Raw genomic sequence first — 26,000 nt, forward strand, 5'->3', positions numbered from 1 at the left:
TACAATAACTTACCACTGATATGCAGATAAAATGAATCTTATTCATCACAAAATTACGGTCCTACTTTTCTCTAGTTCGGGTGATGTATCCGGTCCACACCTTACATTCATTTTGTTTTTCTTAACACTTGAATAATTTGAAAGAGTTACTTAAATAAATTGAGTGAAACACTTAAATAAATTAAGTGTGGCCTTAAACAAAAAAAAACAAAAAAAAACAAAAACAATTCATTATAACATTTATTTACATTGAATCACAGTGTCATTCCAGCAGCCAATGCATCTTCAGCCTATCACTCTTGTTCCCGAAAAGTCCCTTGGGAGGTGCAAACGTCACCGGTGTCGTCTTCATCGTCTTCCGACAACGCTTGATCTCCCTCTGTATCAACTGCAACAACACATCGTGACAGTAACATGAAAGGGGGGGAGGGAGGGAGGGAAGTGTTATATATCACAATACGAAGAGTAGCAATGTGATATATATTGCAATACGTACTGGGACCCAAATTAATATTTTTGTACTGTTCAGATGTTACTTCTTCTTTCAATAATCCAGACTTCCGATTGCGAGATTGGTAGTATATATAAAGGTGAGTGAGTGAGTATGGTTTTACGCCACTTTTAGCAATATTCCAGCAATATCACGCGGGGGACACCAGAAATGGGTTTCACACACTGTACCCATGTCGGGAATCGAACCTGGGTGACGAGCGAACGGTTTAACCACTAGGCTACCCGACCGCCCCTATAAATATAGGAGACTACCTGTTTAGTCATCAATATGGAATGTTAACGTAAACAGCATGAAGCGTGTGCTGTTAACATCAGATAGGAACCCAGTCCATCCAAATGCCTCAAGATTTATAACTTAGCGTTATCTATAATTATAGATTTATTGTTCGGTGACTGTATTGGAATATATCAATACGCAAAGGCTGTATTGCAATGTGTATTGCTGATGGATGTATTGCAATATACTGGTATGCCAGTTACATATCACACCCCTATAGTTGAATATCAGATATGTTACAGCATGTTGCAGGCCTTAGATGTTTACCACTTTGGTAAAACCAACAAGCATAGGTATGGTGCTGTGCTGACAAACCTCAAAACATTATCAGGGTGAGCCGGGATTCAATCCATTGATCATAGGAGTCTGGCACAACTAAGGGAAGCAACTCTACACAGAGACTTGTGGTGCCTAAAGCAACTAGGCCACTTGTGCACTCTCCATGTCTTTGAGAGTGATTTGGGCACCACTTTGAATAGTAGGTATTTAAGCAGAATAACATTTTGTCTATGAAATCTTAAATTACACAATACCTTTCTCGACTCCAAATTTAAACAAATAATTTTCCTGATTCTGATTTCATAGACTGAGGAATAGACCTAGCTAGAGTTGGCTAGACTTGCTATTGTATACATATCTAGATTGTTTTTTCCCCCATAAAATACCGTATATGACGTAATAAGCGTCCAGGGCGCTCTCAAAATTAGAAATAGGGGGCTCTTATTAGAATATAATTTTGGTGAGAAAAAAACAGAGTTGAAAGATCGTAAATTTCATGGTTTATGCTGACAGCCTGAAAATGATATTAAAAAAAAGGCTGTACATATAATTCATGACAGAAATATTTTCCAGAATGTATTTGCCCATACTTAAGGGTGCATATAACACACGAGTGCGGATTATACACAAAGGGATAAGTGTACATTGATCAATCGGAAGGGGTGCTAATTGTGATTGTTCACTAGCCAATATATTAGCAAATATCGCCGTGGGTGCTTTTTACGTCATATGCCACAGTCATGGTACAGAACTAGTATTTTAGCGGTCATGAGAGACCCTTGGAGGAAGTAAAAGTAAAAGTTGCAGATTATAATAATTTTGGTGAATCACAGGTGTATGGTGCAGAAAAAGTATAACAAAATACACTGCCATAAATCTCGCACTCGGACCCAACCAGCAAATCCTGGAACATATAAGGAACATAACTCTGCAGTGCTAGCTGCTGCTTGGGAATTCTCACAAAAGACGATTGACTAAAGTGTACCTCGTCTTCTGTGACCTCGCTAACAAAAGACGATTAATTAAAGTGTACCTCGTCTTCTGTGACCTCGAGGAAGTCGGAGAGCATGTCCTCGGTGTGGTGGAGAGGCAGGTTGATTCTTGTCGCTAGCTTCACCACCTCGGGGCAGTAGTGGTTCTGAAGGCTCTGGAAACACAACCATGTTTGTAGATCATAGCCTGGTGTAGGCCACAACAATGTGTGTACGTTACAGATGTGCATCTGTCATAGCCTTGTGTAGGCCTCAACAATGTGTGTACGTTACAGATTTGTGCATCTGTCACAGCCTTGTGTAGGCCACAACAATGTGTGTACGTTATAGATTTGTGCATCTGTCACAGCCTTGTGTAGGCCACAACAATGTGTGTTCGTTACAGATTTGTGCATCTATCACAGTCTTGTGTAGGCCACAACAATGTGTGTACGTTACAGATGTGCATCTGTCATAGCCTTGTGTAGGCCACAACAATGTGTGTACGTTACAGATGTGCATCTGTCATAACCTTGTGTAGGCCACAACAATGTGTGTACGCTACAGATTTGTGCATCTGTCATAGCCTTGTGTCTAGGTCTCAATCTAGCGTCGAAGTTTATGTCTAAATAAATTTTTTAGTAGGACTGCATTTACAGCAAGTGCATCTTCAAAACATTCCAAACAAAAAATACTGAATTTCTAAAACACACACAACAGATGCACCATCCATCTCAATTGTATTTCAAATATCCTATAATATTTTTCGTCATGTTATTTCCCAAATAATTATTTGACACGGTACAGCTGTCATTGAGGCTGAAAAAACAAAGCCGAGCTGACAGCTAGTTGGCCAATGGGATGGGTTTGTTTTCTTCACAGTATGCTACTCATGTATTCTCTGTCCTTAGGGGCTGTGGGGTAGCCTACTGGTTAAAGTGTTGGCTTGTCACGCCGAAGACCCAGGTTCAATTCCCCACATGGGTACAATGTGTGAAGCTAAGAATATTGCCAAAAGCAGCATAAACAGTACTTACTCTATCCTTAGAAGAAGCAAACCACAAATTTTTACTCATAAATAATCTGAAAGAAAAACAACCAAACTACTCTTGATAATTTTTCCAATATTGGCCATGGCCTGGAGTACCAGACACCCTGACAGGCCGTACCTTGATCTCCCACAGAGAGCTCTTGAGGGCCTCACACTTGGCTGGGTCGGGTTCATCGTACAGGAAGGGATCCGCATCCAGATCTGGGGGAACACAGAACAGCTTGACACGAAAGCACCAAAAACAGTTATTATTCATTTTACAGTTATTTTTCAATTTGTATATCCTGATAACAAATTCCAAACAGTGTTATTCTTTATTTCATCACTCATCAGTCAATTTGTAAAATGACTGAAATATTTGGGCGTATTGTAACTTGCCTACGGGAAAATTTTAACTGATTTTACACACTGACTGTAACATATGAAGGATATATACATATATATATACAGTTCTTTATATCTGTCAGTTTGTTATATCCATCAGTTTGCTATAAGCGCGTTCGTCATAAACGTAGTTTACTGTCTATGTGGTCACGGGTGATGGGTGAGCGTACAAACCTATGGAAGTACAGGGTGACACAACAAGGAAAGAGGATTAAATCATTGGTTACTACCGAATTATATATTTGTTTGTTTGTATGTTGTTTAACATCGCACTCAGCAATATTCCAGCTATATGACGGCGGTCTTTAGTGAGTGAGTGAGTGAGTTGGGTTTAACGCCGCTTTTAACAGTGTTCCAGTTATATCACGGCGTGTCAGCTTAATGTGGGAGGAAAGCCCGAAGTGATGCAGGTCTCAGACGTTTACCACTTCGGTGAAACCCACGAGCACGGGTATGGTGCTGACAAACCTAGAAACATAATCGGGGCGACCCGGGAATCGAACCCACAATCATAGGTTTCTGGCGTGGCCAAGGGACGCAACTCTGCACAGCGAATCGCGGCGCCTTAGACGACTGGGCCACCCGTGCCCCCCGGCTGTCTTGAAATAATCGAGTCTGGACCAGACAATTCAGTGATAGACATCATGAGCATCGATCCATGCAATTGGGATACGATAACATGCATCAACGAAGTCCGCAAACCTGACCACCGGATCTTATTAGTTGCCAAGCAAAATCGCTTTTTACAACTGTGTTATATAATCCACCTGTTACAACACCCATTGTAATGATATACCTAGGTTCTTGAGTCGATAGACATGCACACACACACACACAAACCATATATGATGTGTGATAATTTACCCTGTTCAATGAAGATCGTGTTACCATGGTGATACATGTGTTGTCTCAATGACCACCACTAACCCTTAAAAGCAATATTTCAAAAGCACTGTAAATTGACACATAAGCCTTGAATGTATGTACGGGTAATCACACTACAATACGAGTTGAAAGATATGTCACATCAAGAACATTACAGATGTATAGTGAACAGGCCAATAACTGGAATCTCTCTCGACACCCTTGCAAAACGACCATGATCATTGCTCTGGAGAACTGTGCTTATGAACTAGAACATTTGTGAGTGGTTGTGTTTCTGTAATAAGAACATTAGCACAAACGCTATTTGCTAAGCGGATATTCAACATCGTGAAAATCGTAACACGTGGAATAGACCATGCGAGAGGTGCCTCCTGTCATTACCACTGAACAGGCAAGTGGTCATATATTCGATGGCCTCTCGCCATATTTGTATGAGAACATAGCAGGCGAGTAGTCATATATTCGATGGCCTCTCGTCATATTTGTATTAGAACATAGCAGGCGAGTAGTCATATATTTGACAGCCTATCGATATTTGTATTAGAACTTTGCAGGCGAGTAGCCATATATTTGACAGCCTATCGTTATATTCCGATTAGAACTTTGCAGGCGAGTGGTCGTATATTCGACAGCCTATCGTTATATTCCGATTAGAACTTTGCAGGCGAGTGGTCGTATATTCGACAGCCTATCGTTATATTCCGATTAGAACTTTGCAGGCAAGTGGTCGTATATTCGACAGCCTATCGTTATATTCATATTACCCTGAGTAAGCGAGTAGTCATAGGTCATATATTCGACTTCTTTCATTTCAGTCATAATAGGACTGTACCATTGTCTGCAGTTGTGCAAAAAGAAAACATAGAACTAAATTTTTAAAGTGAATCAAAATATCAGTGAAAATGTTTTGTGTTTATATAGAGAACAGTGCGTCACATTCATAATGCATGATGTCAACGCATGTCTGTCACAACATACTTCCGTGAATTGAAACTGACTTAAAAAGATAAAGTTTTAACCAAGTTTAGGTCAAGTTAATTAGTTTAAGCTCAATCTATATCGAAACATCAGCCCCTACCTCCATCCCAACCAGTGGTTGAAGTAATTCTATAACCCAACAAGACAGTCGGGGGGGGTGACCAATAAATGTTGCCTGCCCATCTTTAAAGTTACCTGCCTGCATTCAACATTATAAATATTGAAAAATATTGAAAAATCACCAAAAGTAAGAGACAAATCACGTGTCTTGATTCGGTGCAAACAATGACATGAAAATCTAAGAGAACTGAATATGTGAGTAGTCTTTAAATTATCTGCCAGACAGGTTGAGCAAAATTTCAGTCAGACAGACAATCAGACAGACAGACAGACTGACAGAAAAGTTACTAGCCACGGGAAGGTGGGCAGCCAGTTTTTTCTAACACTGATCCCAACCCCAAGCCACCTTTGATCAGGTGGTCAGACTCAGTGACTTGGTTGAGTGATGCAGGTCTCGGACGTTTACCACTTCTGAAAACCCACGAACACGGGTATGGTGCTTACAAACCTAGAAAAATAATCGGAGCGAACCGGGATTCGAACCCACAATCATAGGTTTCTGGCTTGCCTAACGGACAGGAAATCGCGGTGCTACGACTGGGCCATCCGTACCCCCTAGACAACCAACAAACACCAGCAGTCGATGAGTGAACCTACCTGTGGGTGCGTCCGGTCGGTTGATGAGCACCTTGCAGGTGGGGTGGCGCTTCAGCAGGTTGCACACAAAGACGATGGCCGCCTTGAGCACTGGAGCTGGAGCTGTGAGGGAGATCCGAGACATCTTCTTGGCAAACGCCGCGACCAGATAGGATGGGAGATGCCTGAAAACAAGTAGTGAGTGAGTGAGTGAGTGAGTGAGTGAGTAGTGAGGGTGAGTGAGTGAGTGAGTAGTGAGGGTGAGTGAGTGAGAGAGAGTGAGTGAGTGAATAGTGAGAGTGAGTAGTGAGAGTGAGTAGTGAGAGTGAGTGAGATAGTGAAAAAGTGTGAGTGAGTGAGTACATGGTTCCCACTTTTTTTCTTCCGAAAAATTCCCTGACATTTCCCTGATATTTCCAGAGAACTTAGAACGTTTCCAGACTGCATTACACGTCCTCCATTATAACAACTGGGTGTGGTGTTTTCACTTTATTATATAAACAGCTTTAAAAAAGACCAATGGAAACGTCTTTTTTTAGATATTTCTGTACAAAAGTGTGTTATGTTTGGTTTAAGGAAAACTAAGTAACCAAGTAATTATCCTCCCCTTAAGGCCATCCATCTGCCACCATTTAAAGAGTTCAAAGTACAAATTAACTCCATCAATCATTGCCTAATCAAAACATGTATTACAATTATTGAAAATGGACTTCAGGACTAGGATCTCACAACTTTAGAAACATGAACATGAACTAATTAGTAACATTATAATAAAGTAAATACCATCACTACTTTCAGTGCAACATTCATGCACAGCATTTCACAAACTAACCATTCAAATCTACATCTGCACTTTCAAAAGGTCACCAGGGAATAGATAATTATAACCACAACTGAAGTCACCCTAAGTTTTTCCAATGATTTATCTAACACTGATACACTTTTCATTAACAAAGAGCTTTATAGAATCCTAATTGCATTATTTTGTTTGTTCTTGAACAGTAGAACTTTATGAGATTTGAAATTTTACATTCAAATTGATTTCTGAAATTCAAATGGTAAACTAATACCAAGGCAATAATATTTTACTCAAAATATTTTAAATTTAGAATTTAGTTAGCTCTGGAGGTAAGGGGCGCAAATCCCTATCAGCCACATTGACCTTGACCTTGATATAGTAAAATTTGACAAATACCTCTTTTTCAAACGAATAAACTCCATTGCTTAAATCTGAGTGGCTGCCACAACCATTAAATAATAGAGAGTATGAGTTCCTAGAGCAAAAAATCCCTGATAAATCCCTGATTTTGAAGTTTTTAGTGAATTCCCTGATATTTCCCTGACTGGCAGTGGCAGTGGGAACCATGGAGTAGTAAATGTGAGTGAGTGAGTGAGTGAGTTGGTTTGGTTTGGTTGGTTGGTTTGTTGTTTAATGCCGCTATATGATGGCGGTCTGTAAATAATCGAGTCTGGACCAGACAATCCAGTGATTAATATCATGAGCATCCATCCACGCAATTGGGATCAATGACATGCATCAACCAAGTCAGCGAGCCTGACCACCCGATCCCATTAGTCGCCTTTACGACAAGCATAGTCACCTTTTACGGCAGGCATGGGTTGCTGAAGATCTATTCTACCCCGGAATCGTCACGGGTGAGTGAGTGAGTGAGTGAGTAGTAAGTGTGAGTGAGTGAGTGAGTGAGTAGTAAGTGTAAGTGAGTGAGTGAGTAGTAAGTGTCAGCGAGTGAGTGAGTGAGTGAGTGAGTAGTAAGTGTAAGTGAGTGAGTGAGTAGTAAGTGTAAGTGAGTGAGTGAGTACTAAGTGTAAGTGAGTGAGTGAGTGAGTAGTAAGTGTAAGTGAGTGAGTGAGTGAGTAGTAAGTGTAAGTGAGTGAGTGAGTAGTAAGTGTAAGTGAGTGAGTGAGTGAGTAGTAAGTGTAAGTGAGTGAGTGAGTACTAAGTGTAAGTGAGTGAGTGAGTGAGTAGTAAGTGTAAGTGAGTGAGTGAGTGAGTAGTAAGTGTAAGTGAGTGAGTGAGTGAGTAGTAAGTGTAAGTGAGTGAGTGAGTGAGTAGTAAGTGTAAGTGAGTGAGTGAGTAGTAAGTGTAAGTGAGTGAGTGAGTGAGTAGTAAGTGTAAGTGAGTGAGTGAGTACTAAGTGTAAGTGAGTGAGTGAGTGAGTAGTAAGTGTAAGTGAGTGAGTGAGTGAGTAGTAAGTGTAAGTGAGTGAGTGAGTACTAAGTGTAAGTGAGTGAGTGAGTGAGTAGTAAGTGTAAGTGAGTGAGTGAGTGAGTAGTAAGTGTAAGTGAGTGAGTGAGTAGTAAGTGTGAGTGAGTGAGTAGTAAGTGTAAGTGAGTGAGTGAGTGAGTAGTAAGTGTAAGTGAGTGAGTGAGTAGTAAGTGTAAGTGAGTGAGTGAGTAGTAAGTGTGAGTGAGTGAGTAGTAAGTGTGAGTGAGTGAGTGAGTGAGTAGTAAGTGTAAGTGAGTGAGTGAGTAGTAAGTGTAAGTGAGTGAGTGAGTAGTAAGTGTGAGTGAGTGAGTGAGTGAGTGAGTAGTAAGTGTAAGTGAGTGAGTGAGTGAGTAGTAAGTGTAAGTGAGTGAGTGAGTAGTAAGTGTAAGTGAGTGAGTGAGTAGTAAGTGTGAGTGAGTGAGTGAGTGAGTAGTAAGTGTAAGTGAGTAGTAAGTGTAAGTGAGTGAGTGAGTAGTAAGTGTGAGTGAGTGAGTAGTAAGTGTGAGTGAGTGAGTGAGTGAGTAGTAAGTGTAAGTGAGTGAGTGAGTAGTAAGTGTAAGTGAGTGAGTGAGTAGTAAGTGTGAGTGAGTGAGTGAGTGAGTGAGTAGTAAGTGTAAGTGAGTGAGTGAGTGAGTAGTAAGTGTAAGTGAGTGAGTGAGTAGTAAGTGTAAGTGAGTGAGTGAGTAGTAAGTGTGAGTGAGTGAGTGAGTGAGTAGTAAGTGTAAGTGAGTGAGTGAGTGAGTAGTAAGTATGAGTGAGTGAGTGAGTGAGTACTAAGTGTAAGTGAGTGAGTGAGTGAGTAGTAAGTGTAAGTGAGTGAGTGAGTGAGTAGTAAGTGTAAGTGAGTGAGTGAGTAGTAAGTGTAAGTGAGTGAGTGAGTAGTAAGTGTGAGTGAGTGAGTAGTAAGTGTGAGTGAGTGAGTGAGTGAGTAGTAAGTGTAAGTGAGTGAGTGAGTAGTAAGTGTAAGTGAGTGAGTGAGTAGTAAGTGTGAGTGAGTGAGTGAGTGAGTAGTAAGTGTAAGTGAGTGAGTGAGTGAGTAGTAAGTATGAGTGAGTGAGTGAGTAGTAAGTCTAAGTGAGTGAAAAATTGAGAGATAGTGAGTAGGAAGTGTGAGTGAGTGAGTAGTGAGAGTGAGTGAGTAAGTCAGGTTTGCTGCCTTAATATTTGATTCGAGGGAACAAGTCAATCCTCCTCTTAAATTGTTAACATTAGGGTTAAGACAAGGACCCTTGACTTTCATTCAAACGGTGTGAAATCACTCATAAGCATGAAAGCCATTTTTTAAATGGGGTTTTGTTAATCATCTGAAATGGGAAACATATTTTATTCCACTTTGGGAATATTCTTGTCGTTTGTCATGACCCTGGGGATTATTGAGGGGCTTGGTGCTGACAGATTCCTCTCGGGAGTAGTATCTAAGACCCTGGGTCGTAGAGGATGATCGAGGTGTCTCACTTACGTGGATGTGAGGAAGAGATCTGTGAGATGGAAGAACCGAGCGCGGTACTTGACGTGAAACACGGCCGGCTCCAGCAGGGCGTACAACTTCTCATAGAAGTCGGGGTACTCGCTGGAAGCACAAGGAGCAACAGGACTGTTCAGTAATCTCTAGTAACTCTTCATTTCCAATAAAAGAATTTATATATTGAACCAAGCAACACGTTCTGACTTTCTGATTAGGGAACATCACATTTTATCAAGCATATGTCAGAACATTCAACCAATTAAAATGTTCTACTAAATGTGGTAGTTTTAGCTAATCAACATTATCATTATTAACACATGTGTTCACAATCAAATGCGATCATTATCAACCAATCAACATTATCCTAATCAAACGTGAGTGAGTGAGTGAGAATGGTTTTACGCCGCTTTTAGCAATATTCAAGCAATATCACGACGGGGGACACCAGAAATGGGCTTAACACATTGTACCCATGTGGGGAATCGAACCGGGTCTTCAGCGTGACGAGCAAATGCTTTTACCACTAGGCTACCCCACCACCCCCACAATCAAAAGTGATTACGAACAAATAAATCAACATTATCACAGCCAAACAATCGATATTATCACAATGAAACAATCAACATTATCACAATCAAAAGTGATCACAATCAACAAGAACGAAATCAATCAATCAATCAGTTATGATCACAATCAACATATTCAGCCAATCGCTCGACCAGCAACTATATGTGATTGTATTGAACCAGTGAATAACATCATATCCTACTCACAGGTTGTGTTTGTTGATGAGAAGGAAGAGGCCATCCAGGGCCAAAAGACTGATCACACCACCTGAAAAAAAAGTGTTTTTACTCAATACCCTGAACTAATAAATAAAAAACCTCACCCAAGTATCTTTTGAAATGAAATATATCAACATAAGGGGATAAGTCTTAAATGGTTTCATTTGTATCACCGAGGATGAGGTGAGGTGAAATGGGGTTTAATGTCGCGTCCAAGATTATTGCACTTATATAGCGACGTGCATGCCTGTGTATGTGTGTGTGTGTGTGTGTGTGCGTGTGTGTGGCTGCTTGTACTAGTCAGGACTGATGCCAGTTTATAGTGCTAGCTCACTGAGATACCATGCCGCAGTTTAACATGAATACCCCACTCAGACACAGTATACTGACTCCGTGCCGAGTTTTAGCCCCTTAATGCCGAGCACCAGACAGGGTAACAACAAGTACCATCTTTTAACGTCTTTTGGTATGACGCGGCTGGGGATCGAACCCCGGACCTTCCGCTCTCCGGGCGGACGCTCTACCATTAGACCACAGAGGCGGTCCCCGAGGGTTGATAAATTTGATATCAAAATACATTTGTGTGAGATACTATTCAATTATCATCCCAAATCATTGCTCCACCATTTTCAGTAAGTAAACAGTAACAACCACTGCCTTGAGTGTAAAAAGTACAAATAATCTGCTTCAGTGGCAGAGACATTGGTGATGTCATTAGATGGTAACCTATGATGTCACAATGGTCTGCAAAGCATTGTGATGCAATTTCATTGCAGCTGTATCTCCTAGGAGATATGTATCAAACATTTCATAACTAATGAGTTCAATAAACCAAAATGGTTCATTAAATTCTCAACGTTTCATTCTATAATTGCAACATTGAAATAGGTTGTACAATCAAACTGTCATTAACTAATGCTGTTGTAAGTGTAACATTTCCATTGAATTAGGGTCTTCCCACAATTCAGTTTCAGCAAACAAACACTCTCTCCTTCCTTACATCTGCAAAGTGACTTCTGTAGTAGCCATTCTCTGGACTTTTGGTAAGGCATAAGAAAGTTAGGAATTACTGATTATTTAATAGTACTTACCCACAACATAGGACTCCGGAAGAAAGACAGATGTACTGGTTATTTAATAGCATTTACCCACAGTATAGGCACCGTAAGAAAGTCACAGAGTTACTGGTTATTTAATAGTACTTACCCACAGTATAGGACTCCGCAAGAAAGTCACAGAGTTACTGGTTATTTGATAGTTCTTACTCACAGTATAGGACTCCGTAAGAAAGTCACAGAGTTACTGGTTATTTGATAGTTCTTACTCACAGTATAGGACTCCGTAAGAAAGTCACAGAGTTACTGGTTATTTAATAGTACTTACCCACAGTATAGGACTCCGTAAGAAAGTCACAGAGTTACTGGTTATTTAATAGTACTTACCCACAGTATAGGACTCCGTATGAAAGTCACCGAGTTACTGGTTATTTAATAGTACTTACCCACAGTATAGGACTCCGTAAGAAAGTCACTGAGCACCAAGGGATTTGACAGACGTGGCATGACCTTGTCTTTGGCAATGATGAGCACCTTCTTGTACAGCGATGCAGTTAACTGTAATCAGACACGGATGCCATACCATCAGGTGACAGACATGAAGTCAATACTTATTTAGTCGGGGCATACACCAGCAAAACTAACGTACCTCAACATCAAATGTACATCTGTACAATGTACGATGCTTTTGTTATGAAGGTAACATCAATATTATCATCTGTATTTGTTGGAATTTACTACTCTTTATCACTCAGATAAATAGGGCTGTGTATTGTAACACAGGTATCTGAATTGTGATACATATTGCGGTGTATTGGGAACTAAGCTGTTTGACAGTGATTGACACTGATTGTACATGCAGATCCTTTTTTCAACATACTGAAGCGAATATTACTCAGCACGGTCAGTTGCCACCATTTTGTTGTCATGGATACAGGGGAGATAACAATGTGGGAGAAAAATCACTCCTGCATTCCTGTCGGCTGATTTGTCAATCAATTTCGAGGGGAAACATAGATTGTGAATGAATTTGTGTCGATTTTAAGTAAACTTGTTGTATATTTTTTATGAAAGGCATATTGCAGTACACCAGTAAAACCATGCAGTCCTACAAATATATGTTGTGCTGCAAACTTACAGTTGCATCATGGTGACTTGTGAACAATCACAACTGCACCAGAACAAAACATGTGGTTCACTGTTGGGGAACGACAACACATTATCACTTGTAACATCATTTGTTGTTCTGTCTGACAAGAACTGGGTCTGAGGATCAATTCTGTCACGGATCTCCATGGATCAAGCATGAGGAACTAGGGTTCTATTCTGCCCTGACATCTTAAGGGATACAAGCATGAGGTACTGGGGCCTATTCTGCCCTGGCATCATCCTAAAGGGAGACAAGCATGAGGTACTGGGGCCTATTCTGCCCTGGCATCCCTACAGGGAGACAAGCATGAGGTACTGGGGCCTATTCTGCCCTGGAATCCCTACAGGGAGACAAGCATGAGGTACTGGGGAACTATTCTGCCCTGGCATCCTAAAGGGAGACAAGCATGAGGTACTGGGGCCTATTCTGCCCTGGAATCCTAAAGGGAGACAAGCATGAGGTACTGGGGCCTATTCTGCCCTGGCATCCCTACAGGGAGACAAGCATGAGGTACTGGGGCCTATTCTGCCCTGGCATCATCCTAAAGGGAGACAAGCATGAGGTACTGGGGCCTATTCTGCCCTGGAATCCCTACAGGGAGACAAGCATGAGGTACTGGGGATCTATTCTGCCCTGGAATCCCTACAGGGAGACAAGCATGAGGTACTGGGGACCTATTCTGCCCTGGAATCTTAAAGGGAGACAAGCATGAGGTACTGGGGACTATTCTGCCCTGGAATCCTACAGGGAGACAAGCATGAGGTACTGGGGCCTATTCTGCCCTGGAATCCTACAGGGAGACAAGCATGAGGTACTGGGGACTATTCTGCCCTGGAATCCCTACAGGGAGACAAGCATGAGGTACTGGGGACCTATTCTGCCCTGGAATCCCTACAGGGAGACAAGCATGAGGTACTGGGGACTATTCTGCCCTGGAATCCCTACAGGGAGACAAGCATGGGGTACTGGGGCCTATTCTGCCCTGGAATCCCTACAGGGAGACAAGCATGAGGTACTGGGGACCTATTCTGCCCTGGCATCTTAAAGGGAGACAAGCATGAGGTACTGGGGACCTATTCTGCCCTGGAATCCCTACAGGGAGACAAGCATGAGGTACTGGGGACCTATTCTGCCCTGGCATCTTAAAGGGAGACAAGCATGAGGTACTGGGGACTATTCTGCCCTGGAATCCCTACAGGGAGACAAGCATGGGGTACTGGGGCCTATTCTGCCCTGGAATCCCTACAGGGAGACAAGCATGAGGTACTGGGGACCTATTCTGCCCTGGCATCTTAAAGGGAGACAAGCATGAGGTGCTGGGGACCTATTCTGCCCTTGAATCCTAAAGGGAGACAAGCATGAGGTACTGGGGACCTATTCTGCCCTGGCATCTTAAAGGGAGACAAGCATGAGGTACTGGGGATCTATTCTGCCCTGGCATCCTAAAGCGAGACAAGCATGAGGAACTAGGGACCTATTCTGCCCTGGAATCCTAAAGGGGAGGCAAGCATGAGGTAGTGGGGACCTATTCTGCCCTGGAATCCTAAAGGGAGACAAGCATGAGGTACTGGGGACCTATTCTATCCCAGAACGTTTATGGGACAATCTGAAGACACTTCCTACCTTGCATGAGAGAAACTTGAGCCATGTGCTGGTGAACAACTTGGTGTGTTCTTTGGAGGACCCCATCTTGCCTGCCGTGTCCACAGCTGAAACACACGAGTACATGGTCTTCACATAACCGGGAATACAAGAATTCATAAAAACATAAAAAGTATAGTTGACAAGAACAAACCCTGACCAGTGTTGATAACAAGGCTGATCTGTCCAATCAGAAACACTTGCATCAGCCAATCAAATACAAGCAGAAGTGATAATACCCATGTATCTATTCCCGCTTGTGCAAAAAACTCACCAAAAAACCGAAGACTTTTCGTTTTGCACTTAAGACTCGAGCATTTGTCGAGGAGTCCAAACACATTTGTCATGTAGATGTCCGTCAGGGCCTGAAACACGAACCATGATAGTAAGTATTGTTTACCTTGTGGTGGTACCAGGTTTGAATAAGTCCCCAGCAACCTATGCTATTTCCCAAGAGTCTGTAACTTATCACACGTTGGAAAACTAGAATGTGTCTCCCGACGCCCCTTTTTTGATACATTAGTTCAAGTTGTTACCGTAAACGTGTTCGCAAATCTGAAAAAAACACAGTTATAGCAAATTATAGCCTGGAAAGATAATGTTTTCATGCAGAAATATTCATTAGCTGTAGAGATTTGTCAGGAAATAAATGCTACTTGTTGAGACTGTAAATTGTTTCCATGGAAACACGAGAAATTAAAATAAAATGAATATTGACAAATATGAAAAGGCAATCGTTGAGCATGCGGTCATTGCACATGAAGAGTTTGAGAGTTATAGCTCGGAAACAAAGCCTAGTGTCGTTTGAAATGAGACGTAAAAACAATAAAATTGTGAAAAACTATTAAATATGAAAAGGCACCAGTTAAGCTGATCAGTATTGCATTTGTGAAGTTGTGTTGAAAAACATTGAACATCTTTCACGTTTTGGACTCGAAATAGGATGGAAACACAAACACACAGGAACCAAGCCATAAAAAACATGTCTCCCCTCCCTTGAAAATACAAACATGACACGCAATCAACCTGGCCAGCAAATTCATTTTTCTGGTAGAACATATGGAGACCAATTCTCCCCACAGAAATCCTACAAGGAATATAAACATACTAGCTCAATGAGAAGAGATTGAACAAGCGTTAGGGACCAACCATACAATATTCAGAAAGGGAGTTTCAAAGGTTATGATGTGGAAGATCAACTCCAATATAGATTTACTTCAAGGATGAACAGCTACCTACACACAGGCTAACCAACTGTTTCAGTTCGTGCAATACTTTTCTTTTCAAACAATTGAATCTGTGGTCTAAATAATTTCCTCATCTTGTTATATTTTTTTTCTTGCCACACTCACTAATATTTCAGCTAAATGATGGCAGTTGCCAAGTAATCATGTTGTTGAGTGTAGTGTTAAACAGTAAACAAACAAATAATGTACTATCCGGTATGTCTTATTCATCTTGCTCCTACAAACTGTAAAAGACTAATTGTCTTACTGAGTGAAACGATTACCTATTCCCTATGCTCACAAACCACTGTGGCATTCTCTTGTCATATGTGGACTTCTAAATTGGGATAGAGGAAACAGTCTGTTCAAAACTGTGATAATCCTGCATATGATTCCTGTCACAGACAATATTAAATCATAACATGATTACTTGGAACTGGTGTTTTCCACATCCACAGCTGCCTGTGACCTTATTAAGAGCAAACTCAACAAGACATATCACATTATTTGTTTGTTCACTGTTTAACACATCTTCCCGAGGCAAGTGAGTTAACTGACCATAAAAGCCCAGTTTCCACCCTTGCCGAACTAGGCTGGTATTATGGAGTTACATTTTGGCTGGACTAACGAGTCTATGCATAGTCCAATCAAAATGGCGCACCTAAATCGAAATCCGGTTCGTAAAGTGTCATGCAGATTTCGGTCGACAGCAGCATTTGCAAAACATGTGCACCGCTAACTCGTCAACAGATATTTTCTAAATCTATTCATGTTTTTAATCAAGTTGCTCACGTGATTTGATGCACTTCGCGTTGTAAGACTCGTCTTATCACAATTTAGATCTTGATTATCGATCAGATCGTCTTGACTGGGCGCCACCGTTTTGTTTGAAGCAAATGCAAGTGATACAAGAGGTTGAATCTGATTGGTCAGTAGGAGAGGCATAGAAAGGACATAACTCGCAATAGCCACTGTTGGTGCTACGATCAAGCCCAGTAATTACAGCCTAGTTCGGCAAGGGTGGAAACTGGACTTTTAAAGTCAGTTAACTCTCTTAGCCTCGGGAAGATGTGTTTAACACTACACTCAGCAACATTCCAGCTATATGACCTCAGGGATTTATTTAGAATTGACTTCGAAAAAGTCATCATGTTTTTTCAAAACTGGAATCTTGTTAAAGTTGTTATTTTCTCAAATCAGGAGGTATATGCATTCAATGTAACTGTGTAAAATTTCAGCACTAAAGTTTTTCAGTCCTCTTTATTGGTCCTGTTGTGAGTGAAGTCATCTCTACAGAGGGCCATTGGTGAGCATTGGTTGTAACGATAATACAGGAAATGGGACCCGTGAAGATCCGGGGTAGAATAGATCTTCGGCAACCCATGCTTGCCGTAGAAAGCGACTATACTTGTCATAAGAGGTGACTATGCTTGTCATAAGAGGTGACTATGCTTGTCATAAGAGGTGACCATGCTTGTCGTAAGAGGCGACTATGCTTGCTGTAGAAGGCGACTATGCTTGTCTTAAGAGGCGACTATGCTTACCGTAGAGGGCGACTATGCTTGTCGTAAGAGGCGACTATGCTTGTCGTAAGAGGTGACTATGCTTGTCATAAGAGACAACTATGCTTGCCGTATAGGGCAACTATGCTTGTCGTAAGAGGCGACTATGCTTGTTGTAAGAGGCGACTATGCTTGTTGTAAGAGGCGACTAACTCATCAGGTGGTTTGGATTCAAGAATGTTAGCACAGAAAATATCAAAATAAAGAAAGCAGATTGGTCTTGATCTATTATAATCAATATGTTATTGTGGGTCTTTCCCCACCAAAAGTCTAACATTTAAATTAACATGTTTAAAATAATAAATCACCTTTGATGAATTCTTTTGCAGATGTTTGTGAATACACTGGAGAGTCTGGTAACGGACATCATCATACTGGAGAAAGTCCTGGAAGGATTCCAACAGAAGTACGGCACTCTCATCACTAGACAGGAAGTGGGTCATTATTTCCTGCAAGCAGAAAAAGGTTGTGGCCATTTTCAAGAGTATCCTATAGGGTTCAACAAGTATAATGACCGGTAGCCTACAAGGTCAAAGCCAAAGATGTATCACTGATCCCACAGAGTATTTGTTCGACAAATGTGTATAGTCTGGTTGACAAAGTGTCAGTTTAAAACATTTTCAAGACATAAAATTTATATCTTTAAGATTTTTTATGCATATGAGTGAGTGATCATAGTTTTCTGGAATGCCTAAGGGACACAACTCTGCATATGAAATTGCATCTTTTAAAAGTTATGCAATTGTTAGAGTGAGTGAGTGAGTGAGTGAGTGAGTGAGTGAGTGAGTGAGTGAGTTGGGTTTAACGCCGCTTTTAACAGTATTCCAGTTATATCACAGTGTGTCAGCTTAAAGTGGGAGGAAAGCCCGAACTGATGCAGGTCTCAGACATTTACCACTTCGGTGAAACCCACGAGCACGGGTATGGTGCAGACAAACCTAGAAACATAATCAGGGCGAACCAGGATTCGAATCCACAATCATAGGTTTCTGGCATGCCCAAGGGATGCAACTCTGCACAGCGCATCGCAGCGGCTTAGACAACTGGGCCACCTGTGCCCCCTGTTAGATGAGATCTTGTTTGCATCACAAAAATAAAACTTACCGCAAACAAAGACTCCGGGAAGAGTTGTGCATGTGATGAGGACTTGGTTGTGATTGGGTGACGACCCTCCGCAGCCACAAACATCATCAGGACACGCAGTGACAGTTTCTGAGACATAACGAAAACATAGACATTGGATACACAATACTATTGTTTGTTTGCCATTAAAGCAAAATTGGATAGAATTATCAGTAAATCCCCTGCATGTTATCAAGAATCAGCGGGCCACTGTAGCTTGATAATGCCCTCATATTGCTTACGACGGGCCATTGTCACGCCCGTTGGTAGGTGACGTCATAGGATAGGGATAGGTGACGTCACGGTCAATAGTGACATCATCTAGTTTGTTCTATGACGTTTCCATATTTGTAAAAATTGGTCAGTGACATTCGTGTTGAATGCAGTAAATGTTTCAAAACCGATATTGTTGTTTCTTTTTATCTGATAACAAATTCCATCCATTTTAGCTGTAATAACGGTAATGCTATTTTTCAGGGCATTATCATTTGCAGAAACCCTCGGTCTTTTCAACTAATCGAAGACCTCGGGCTTCTGCAAATGATAATGCCCTGAAAAATAGCGTTACCCTTATATTATTAAATGCCTCATTGAACAATAGCCGTATGACAGCAGCCTGTAAATAATCTAGTCTGGACCAGACAGTCAAGTGATTGATGTGAGCAACAATCGACGTCGTCGGCGTACGATGACACACTACAACCAAGTCACGGAGTCAGGCCTGCCGATCCGGAAAGTCACCATTTAGGCCAGCATAGATTGCTGGGGTCCGATTCTAACCCAGAATCCTCACGGGACTAGCCAGGATTAGCGGAATGTGAGGAAATATCAAAATCATGACAGCGACCACAGTATTTAACTTTCTCTCACCAAACGTAACAGGCTAGCGATAGGTTATGGTAAACAGTAGTGAGTTTATCGAGTGGCAGTGGTGTAAAGTTGGTGTATTTACCTGAATGTGTCTGTCTGTACAGGTGAGTTTGTCCAGGAGGCAGGCCACAGTGGCAGTGTACTGTTGTCTCAGCCATTCCCGATACTCGGCTTCCTTATCTGCAACTTCAACATGATAAGCAAGATGTGATTTCTTCCAGTTTTAGTTAATCTCACTAAAATCTGACTTTCTACTCTGATACAGTACCTCTCTGCTTGAACATCTGGCAACGCCTCTGTGTGTGTGTGTGTGTGTGCGTGTGCGTGAGCGCGTGTGCTTTAACCACTAAGCTACCCCACCACCCTTATATAGCAACTGGAAGTGTGAAAAACAAAAATGCAACAAAATTATATTAAAAATCGACTGCAGGAATGCCAGCCTTTAGGATGAACAATCTATGAATGATTTTACACACAGACAATTCTAAACTGTTAAATATCGGACTAAATACAACCTTCAGTTGTGTATTTATTTATCTGTGAGGTGAAGCAATACATAATGACAGGGCAGCCATCTTTAAGATTGGAATTCTGCGCAGTTCATTACAGATGTTGGGACTAGTCTGCAGCTCATTTTGGACATGCTTATGAGAAATAAATACATTTTTTGATGAAACAACTTGTCTTACTCGATTGTTACTAGTCTCGGACTAACAGACTAGTGGCTGTGTGTACCTCTGGATCATGCATACAATGTTTCAACATCCTCAACAGGTGAGGTGAAGTGAAATTGGGTTTAACGTCGCGTCCAAGATTATTGCACTTATATAGTGACGTGCATGCACGTGTATGTATGTGTGTGGCTGCTTGTTCTAGTCCGGACTGATGCAGATTTATAGTGCTGGCACACTGAGATACCATGCCACAGTTTAACATGAATACCCCACCAGACACAGTATACTGACTCCGAGCTGACCAGTCCTTGTTTTAGCCCCTTAATGCCGACCATCTTTTAACGTCTTTTGGTAAATCGAGGTCGGACGCTCTACCATTAGACCATGGAGGCGGTTTCAACATCCTGAACAAACATCATGGTTTAACTGAACATTTTGAAAGGCATATGAAGGGATAGATGATAAAGCATCCCATTACGAAACCCACGTGATATGAAGCTTCATTTCAGTTGAGCTGAAAACTGAAACCATAATTAAAACAGTTGCTGTGGTACCATATTGATCACCAACCCTATATAAGAGTTACACCACTTTATGAAGATGAATTCAGTTATAGCAATGTGCAACAAACCTTTCGACTTTTCATCACTTGAACTGCCACACATTTCTTCTGTAGAGATAAACTTTTCAAATATTCTCTGCAGTGCATTGATGCAGGCTGTTAGGACATCCCTCTTCTCAGACTGAAAATTTAAAAAAAGTTAAGAAAGTGTCTCTGCCCGGAGGACTGAAAAATAAAATAAAAAGTAACGAAAGTGTCTCTGCCCGCAGGATTACATTGTACACGCCACTGTGAAGACACATGGCTGCTTACACAAGCAGTCTCTATTTTTAAATACACAACGCCAGGGAATAACCAGTCTTGATTATCCACCAAAGCAGAGTCCAATGGGCGTAAAAGGTAGGGCTGGACGATACACCAACTGTGTGATCGGATACATATCACAATACCTTGCTCAAGATCTGATACGTATCACGATACTTGCATGTGCTCTTATCTGTGGTGTGTAAGCCAACTTTATGATCATTTTCAAATACCTGGCACACAAATGATTTACAGTTGACAATGTCAAGTATGACGCAATGGAAATATTTTTGTTTTCACTACTCATTTTCACTAGAAATTATGTAAAGAATACATCTAAGGTAAGAATCGATACTTCTTACTTAGTGATTGATACTTGTATCAAGAAGTAAAAACTTGTGTCCCAAAGATGCATCGGAGTATTGTCCCACTACAAGTAAAAGGCAAAATTGCTGTGAAAATCATACGACTGTGTCTCTGAAAATCAGTGATGACACCAGGTGTCAGCGAACAGGTTAGCCATGTCCTGCCCTACCAGTAGCACCCGCCTCTCACACAATTTGCATCAGAAAGTGTGAGTCTGTTTCTTGCCCAATCTCATTAAAATCAGACCTCAGTTCTCGCTACCGCTAAACAAAGGTCTGAGGACATCCCATTAGGGGTCACGTCAGAACGACCTTACATCCGACCAATCAGAGCATCGCTTACCAGATTATGAAAGTGACAGTCGGAATGTGATTTCTAATCAAGCAATCTCGAAGACTTTAACTCTGAACAATAGTTACAGGTTTAACAACTGAATCCATACAAGCTAGACCATCTATTAGCCATTCAAGAATGAGTTTTGTTCAGGTTTCAAATCTATAATCGAGAATTTGTCAAAATATGTTTCGAAGCGTAGTCGCCAATTTGAAATTAGTGCTGTAAAGCACGAGAAAGCTGCCTTTTGATTTGTCATTCCATTGGTAGGTCAAAGTTTGCGCAAGGTCTGACGTGACCCGTAATGGGATGTCCTCAGATCTTTGTTTTGCGTACAAGAACTAAGATCTGATTTTAATGAGATTATTTCTTGCCTGACGCCATAAATGCAATGCAGCCTGTAAACATGACCAAGTGATGGACCAGAAAATCAGTGAATCAAGCGATGATCAGGTTCCTTCCAGGTGGAAACCAACGAGTGCTCAGACCAATGAGAGTTCAGCTTACATCACACGCTACTCTACACATTGCTTCACTAGCAGTCCACTGGAGGGTCTGCACGAAGAAGGGTTAATTGGGCTTCAGCAAGTTATACACGGCCAGTCATCAACATCATCAACTGCATGGTGGCCATATGTATTCAGATTTGATTGTTTGTTGTTTAACGTTGTACTCAGTAAAATTGCAACTATATGACGGTGGTCTGTCAATAATCGAGCCTGAACCAGACAATCCAGTGATTGACATCATGAAAGGCAAGGAGATGAAAGGAAGATGGCGGTCAGAAATTCTGTACTTCCTAAATTCAAAATGTTTCGGCTCTCTATTCTGATGGTTTCTAAGGAGACAATGCTATAAAAAACATTTTCACAATCTGAATGTTTATCTGCAATTTCTAAAAGACGTTTTGCAGGGTTTTACATGACGCAGAAATGTGCGTCCAGTATACACAAACGTATACAATGGATGCAGACAAAAGAATCATGTTGTCCTAATGGTCACACAATTATATTCATTGTACCGAATTCTTGATAAGACATATAAAGGTTCTTCAAAACAACAAGGTGTTGTCTACAACATAAGTTGTGACAGCAGCAACACCTGTGTAGGGGAAACTTCCTGCCCCATAAACGTCATCAAAAAACACAAAACATCTACCACCAAGTCAGACCGAAAATCAGCGACCTCCGACCACATCACCAACTTCCCTAATCACATTACAGTAAACTATGTTTAAAACGCACACGCTTAGAAAAAAATGAAGCATTTCTTGGTCCTGTTTATTTGTTGTATATATATGGTGTACATATGCTCATAACGAACTATGGTTTTAACTAATTCAAATTTTTGGTCCCTTTGAGTTCGTTATAACTGTAGTTTACTGTATTATGTAGGACAATGTACAAATCCTATCAAACAATCTCCATGACTTCACCAAAACCAAAACGAAATCTAGCAGAAGCAGTTCAAATCCACTGACACAACACATCAATCAACGGAGATGAAGGACACCTCATTCCATCTGCCTACAATGAATTGATAAAACAATAGAACTACCATCTCTAATTAATCCTATCAGCTGTATATTTGTACCCAGTCTTATACAGTTGGCTTGTTTGTGTTACTATAGCAACCATTATCCTTTGTTGTTTTTGTTAAACCCTTTCAAGCACACCCTTATGTTATTTTGGTTAATCATTATCAGATGTATATTTAAGAAATAAACGACAAGAGGGAACTGTTTCTCGTACAATAAAACACTGCAGGGAGAATAAACCATGAGGGACACACAATAAACAACTTCCACTCGTTATTTACTTCTTATATAAGATATCACCATTTTGTACAGCCTTTTTAAGCATGTCAATAAATTGCACAAGCATTGAAAACATTTACCGTATTCGACGTAATAAGCGCCCAGGGCGCTCTCAAAACTAGAAATAGGGGGCTCTTCTTGGAATATCATTTTGTCGAAAAAAAAGAGTTGAAAGATAAATTTCGTCGTTTATGCTGACAGCCTGAAATGTTTATATACGAGAGATATATTTTTCCAGAATTTAATTGCCCATATATAAGGGTGCATATAACACACGAGTGCGTATTATACGCGAATAAATAAGTATTGTGTACCTTGATCAACCGGAAAGGGAGCTAATTGGGATTGTTCATGCGTCGTGGGCGCTTATTAGAGCGGGGCGCTTATTACGTCGAATACGGTACCCGTATAAAATGATGATGACTCCGATTATAATCCAACCTCGGCGATGCCAGACAACTCCATTTTATGTACAGGGGGTTTAAGTTTGGTATTCTCACAATTTTTACGTCAATTTTCAGCATCTGTTCTTCCTATACCGATTGTCATATCTCTCCCACTTTTGGGTGCGATTATTCGGCCATTGCGTTCATCTGCGCTGTGAGGAACAACTCAATAGATACTTCCCTCTCAAAACCAAATTGCACTATTTACGACGTTATCAAGTTGCGAGCGCATGTTCGAATCTCCAGAAATGACGTCATAATAGAACAATGTTTTATCATCAAATAAACCATGCTATGTTCTTCATTGTTCTTTGCGACTTACCGCTGGGCTATCTTAGATAAGCCTGTACTGTCCTGTTTTACTTCCCTCTTGCATGACAATGGAATAAAGATCATCATGCATCATGATTTCATACTTCTCCATACAAGTATCCACACACTAAAAACTTTTGATTCTTACCCTAAATGTTTTCTTTGATTTAAGTTACCTCAAACACTAATTACTAGTGAAAATGAGTAGTGAAAACATAAATATTTTCATCCATTGTGCTATACTTGGAATTTGGCCATCCTGTTCGTGAAAAAGATGGCTTACACACCACAGATAAGAGCAGATGCAAGTATCGTGATATGTATCGGATCGTGAGCAAGGTATCATTACATGTATCAGTGAGTGAGTGAGTATGGTTTTAGGCCACTTTTAGCAATATTCCAGCAATATCACCGCGGGGGACACCACAAATGGGCTTAACACATTGTACCCATGTCGGGAATCGAACCCGGGTCTTCGGCGTGACGAGCGAACGCTTTAACCACTAGGCTACCCGACCACCCCCATTACATGTATCAGATCGCACAGTTGGTGTATTATCCCAGCCCTATAAAATATCTTTTCTTTACTGTTACTTCTAACTTCTGATAATGCCAATGCAACAGGTAAGCTCAGTCATGTGTGCCATATGACGCAAGTGGCCCGTTTACCATAACACTTCTGTACTCCCATTTGGTTAGTATACTCATATTTCGGCTACATGATGTATACAGGTATTTATGTAGTACATATGCTGACAATGATCCAAACAGCCCCATTTATCTTTGCTATCCTTGTAACAGCATATTATTATTTTGACATATGTTTTCATATCTGATGGGCTGGAACAAGTCCAAATTTACTACCCGGGTACCCAACCTAAAATTTCAATTTGACAGATGGCTTGTTTCAGGACTTTTGACTGATAGAAACACTAAACAAGGTGTCACTAGTTTCACAATTAAAAAGTAAATATTAAGGATTATTCCCACTTACATTATCAATTCCATAATTCAATGCACAGCCATAAAAAATCGTAATTGATATGTCTTGGTGTCTTTGCATCATACTGTCTGTATCGTAGGGAAATGAAGCCAGGAGCTATAGTGACTTAGTCAAGCACTTTACTTATTGCAAGATCATTGGCCAGATCATATTTATTAATTGAATCAGAAAGGGTATGGCATTGATTTGTTGTTCTGTTTTTTCAGCCATTTAAGTTGATTTGTAAGCACATGGCAAAAGCAATTTTTGTGTCTTTTTGTATTCAACTTATTGAATTTTGCCATCGACTAATTACATCTCTTGGGTCCAAGTCATTGACCTATATAAAAGCTTTTTAAGTCAACATCACTGGTACCGAGTGACCCGTCCTTTTTAGCAGGATATTAGATAACGTGCGGTAATTACATCTTCTGTCTGAACACACCCTCCCCATTGGAGTCATGATATGAAATTACATTATTCGGTTATCTGGGGAAATACGGTACTCGATAAACAATGCTTCCTCGAGATCGCTGGCAGCGATTTAACACTTGGGCCACTTTTCTGGTGTTCATATTCCAAAAAATAAAACACAACGAAAACTGTTCATTCTTACATCCATGTGTGAAATGATATCGACGACATTGTTGATCTGTTTTCTGCTTTCGAGGCATAAAGTCGCTTTCTCCTTTATCACATTCACGATATTGCCCTCCATGGGAGCAGCCATGTTTTACCACGTGCAATTCAACCAATGAGATCGCCGCTCCTAAACCGTACGGGAAAACGAAGCGTTATACATTTCCACGCATGTGCAGAACGAAATTAACAGCCTCCATAGTTGATTAGGACGGTGGTGCGTGTTTCAGCGATTTTCACAAAGGACTCGTGCAGAATTTATATAGAACAAATGCATTCTGCGAAAATGTTGAGCTAAGTTGCCCAGAAGGTTGGAATTGGGGTTAATGGCCAAGGATGGATGGTAAAACCTCCATAAACCTCTAAATTTCCGTCAGGTAAGCATAGCGATTTCACAATCAAAATGGCGCCCGCTCATCATAATGCCGCA

The 26,000-nt window shown here is 40.9% G+C and overlaps 2 protein-coding genes across 7 annotated transcripts in view; one reads left to right on the top strand and one right to left on the bottom strand.

The window, feature by feature from the left end:
* Positions 1 to 222: 222 nt before the first annotated feature.
* On the bottom strand, positions 223 to 25,684 carry LOC139472397 (nucleolar complex protein 4 homolog A-like). Of its 2 annotated transcripts, none has more exons than XM_071254874.1 (14): positions 25,548 to 25,684; positions 20,443 to 20,554; positions 19,220 to 19,317; positions 18,250 to 18,357; positions 17,454 to 17,594; positions 14,632 to 14,722; positions 14,340 to 14,425; positions 12,013 to 12,124; positions 10,500 to 10,560; positions 9,721 to 9,831; positions 6,056 to 6,219; positions 3,210 to 3,292; positions 2,103 to 2,216; positions 223 to 388 (listed from the first exon to the last, which is right to left on the bottom strand). In XM_071254874.1, exons 1-14 carry the CDS (start codon positions 25,659 to 25,661, stop codon positions 263 to 265), a joined length of 1,521 nt encoding a protein of 506 aa, XP_071110975.1. In that variant the 5' UTR covers positions 25,662 to 25,684; the 3' UTR covers positions 223 to 262. The 2 variants fall into 2 exon arrangements, with proteins under 2 accessions (XP_071110975.1, XP_071110974.1); XM_071254873.1 differs by having other exon boundaries at positions 19,220 to 19,323.
* Positions 25,685 to 25,759: 75 nt separating this feature from the next.
* The window catches only part of LOC139472279 (helicase domino-like), an 81,161-nt gene continuing 80,920 nt past the window's right edge, over positions 25,760 to 26,000 (top strand). For all 5 annotated transcript variants that reach the window (XM_071254704.1, XM_071254699.1, XM_071254700.1 and 2 more), the window contains exon 1: positions 25,760 to 25,947. The gene's annotated coding sequence lies outside the window, so the exon portion shown is untranslated. The remainder of the gene's footprint in view (positions 25,948 to 26,000) is intronic.

The sequence above is a fragment of the Haliotis cracherodii genome, unplaced genomic scaffold (genome assembly GCF_022045235.1).
Source record: "Haliotis cracherodii isolate W230 unplaced genomic scaffold, xgHalCrac1.p SCAF_24, whole genome shotgun sequence".
Classification (NCBI taxonomy): domain Eukaryota; kingdom Metazoa; phylum Mollusca; class Gastropoda; order Lepetellida; family Haliotidae; genus Haliotis; species Haliotis cracherodii.

Coding starts and splice junctions, on each gene's coding strand:
- LOC139472397 (XM_071254873.1), bottom strand. CDS start 25,661: ATGGCTGCTCCCATGGAGGGCAATATCGTGAATGTGATAAAGGAGAAA. Junction 14,723..17,453: donor TGCAAAAGAATTCATCAAAG/GTGATTTATTAT, acceptor TTCGTGTTTCAG/GCCCTGACGGACATCTACAT. Junction 6,220..9,720: donor GATCTCTTCCTCACATCCAC/GTAAGTGAGACA, acceptor ACTTGTTTTCAG/GCATCTCCCATCCTATCTGG.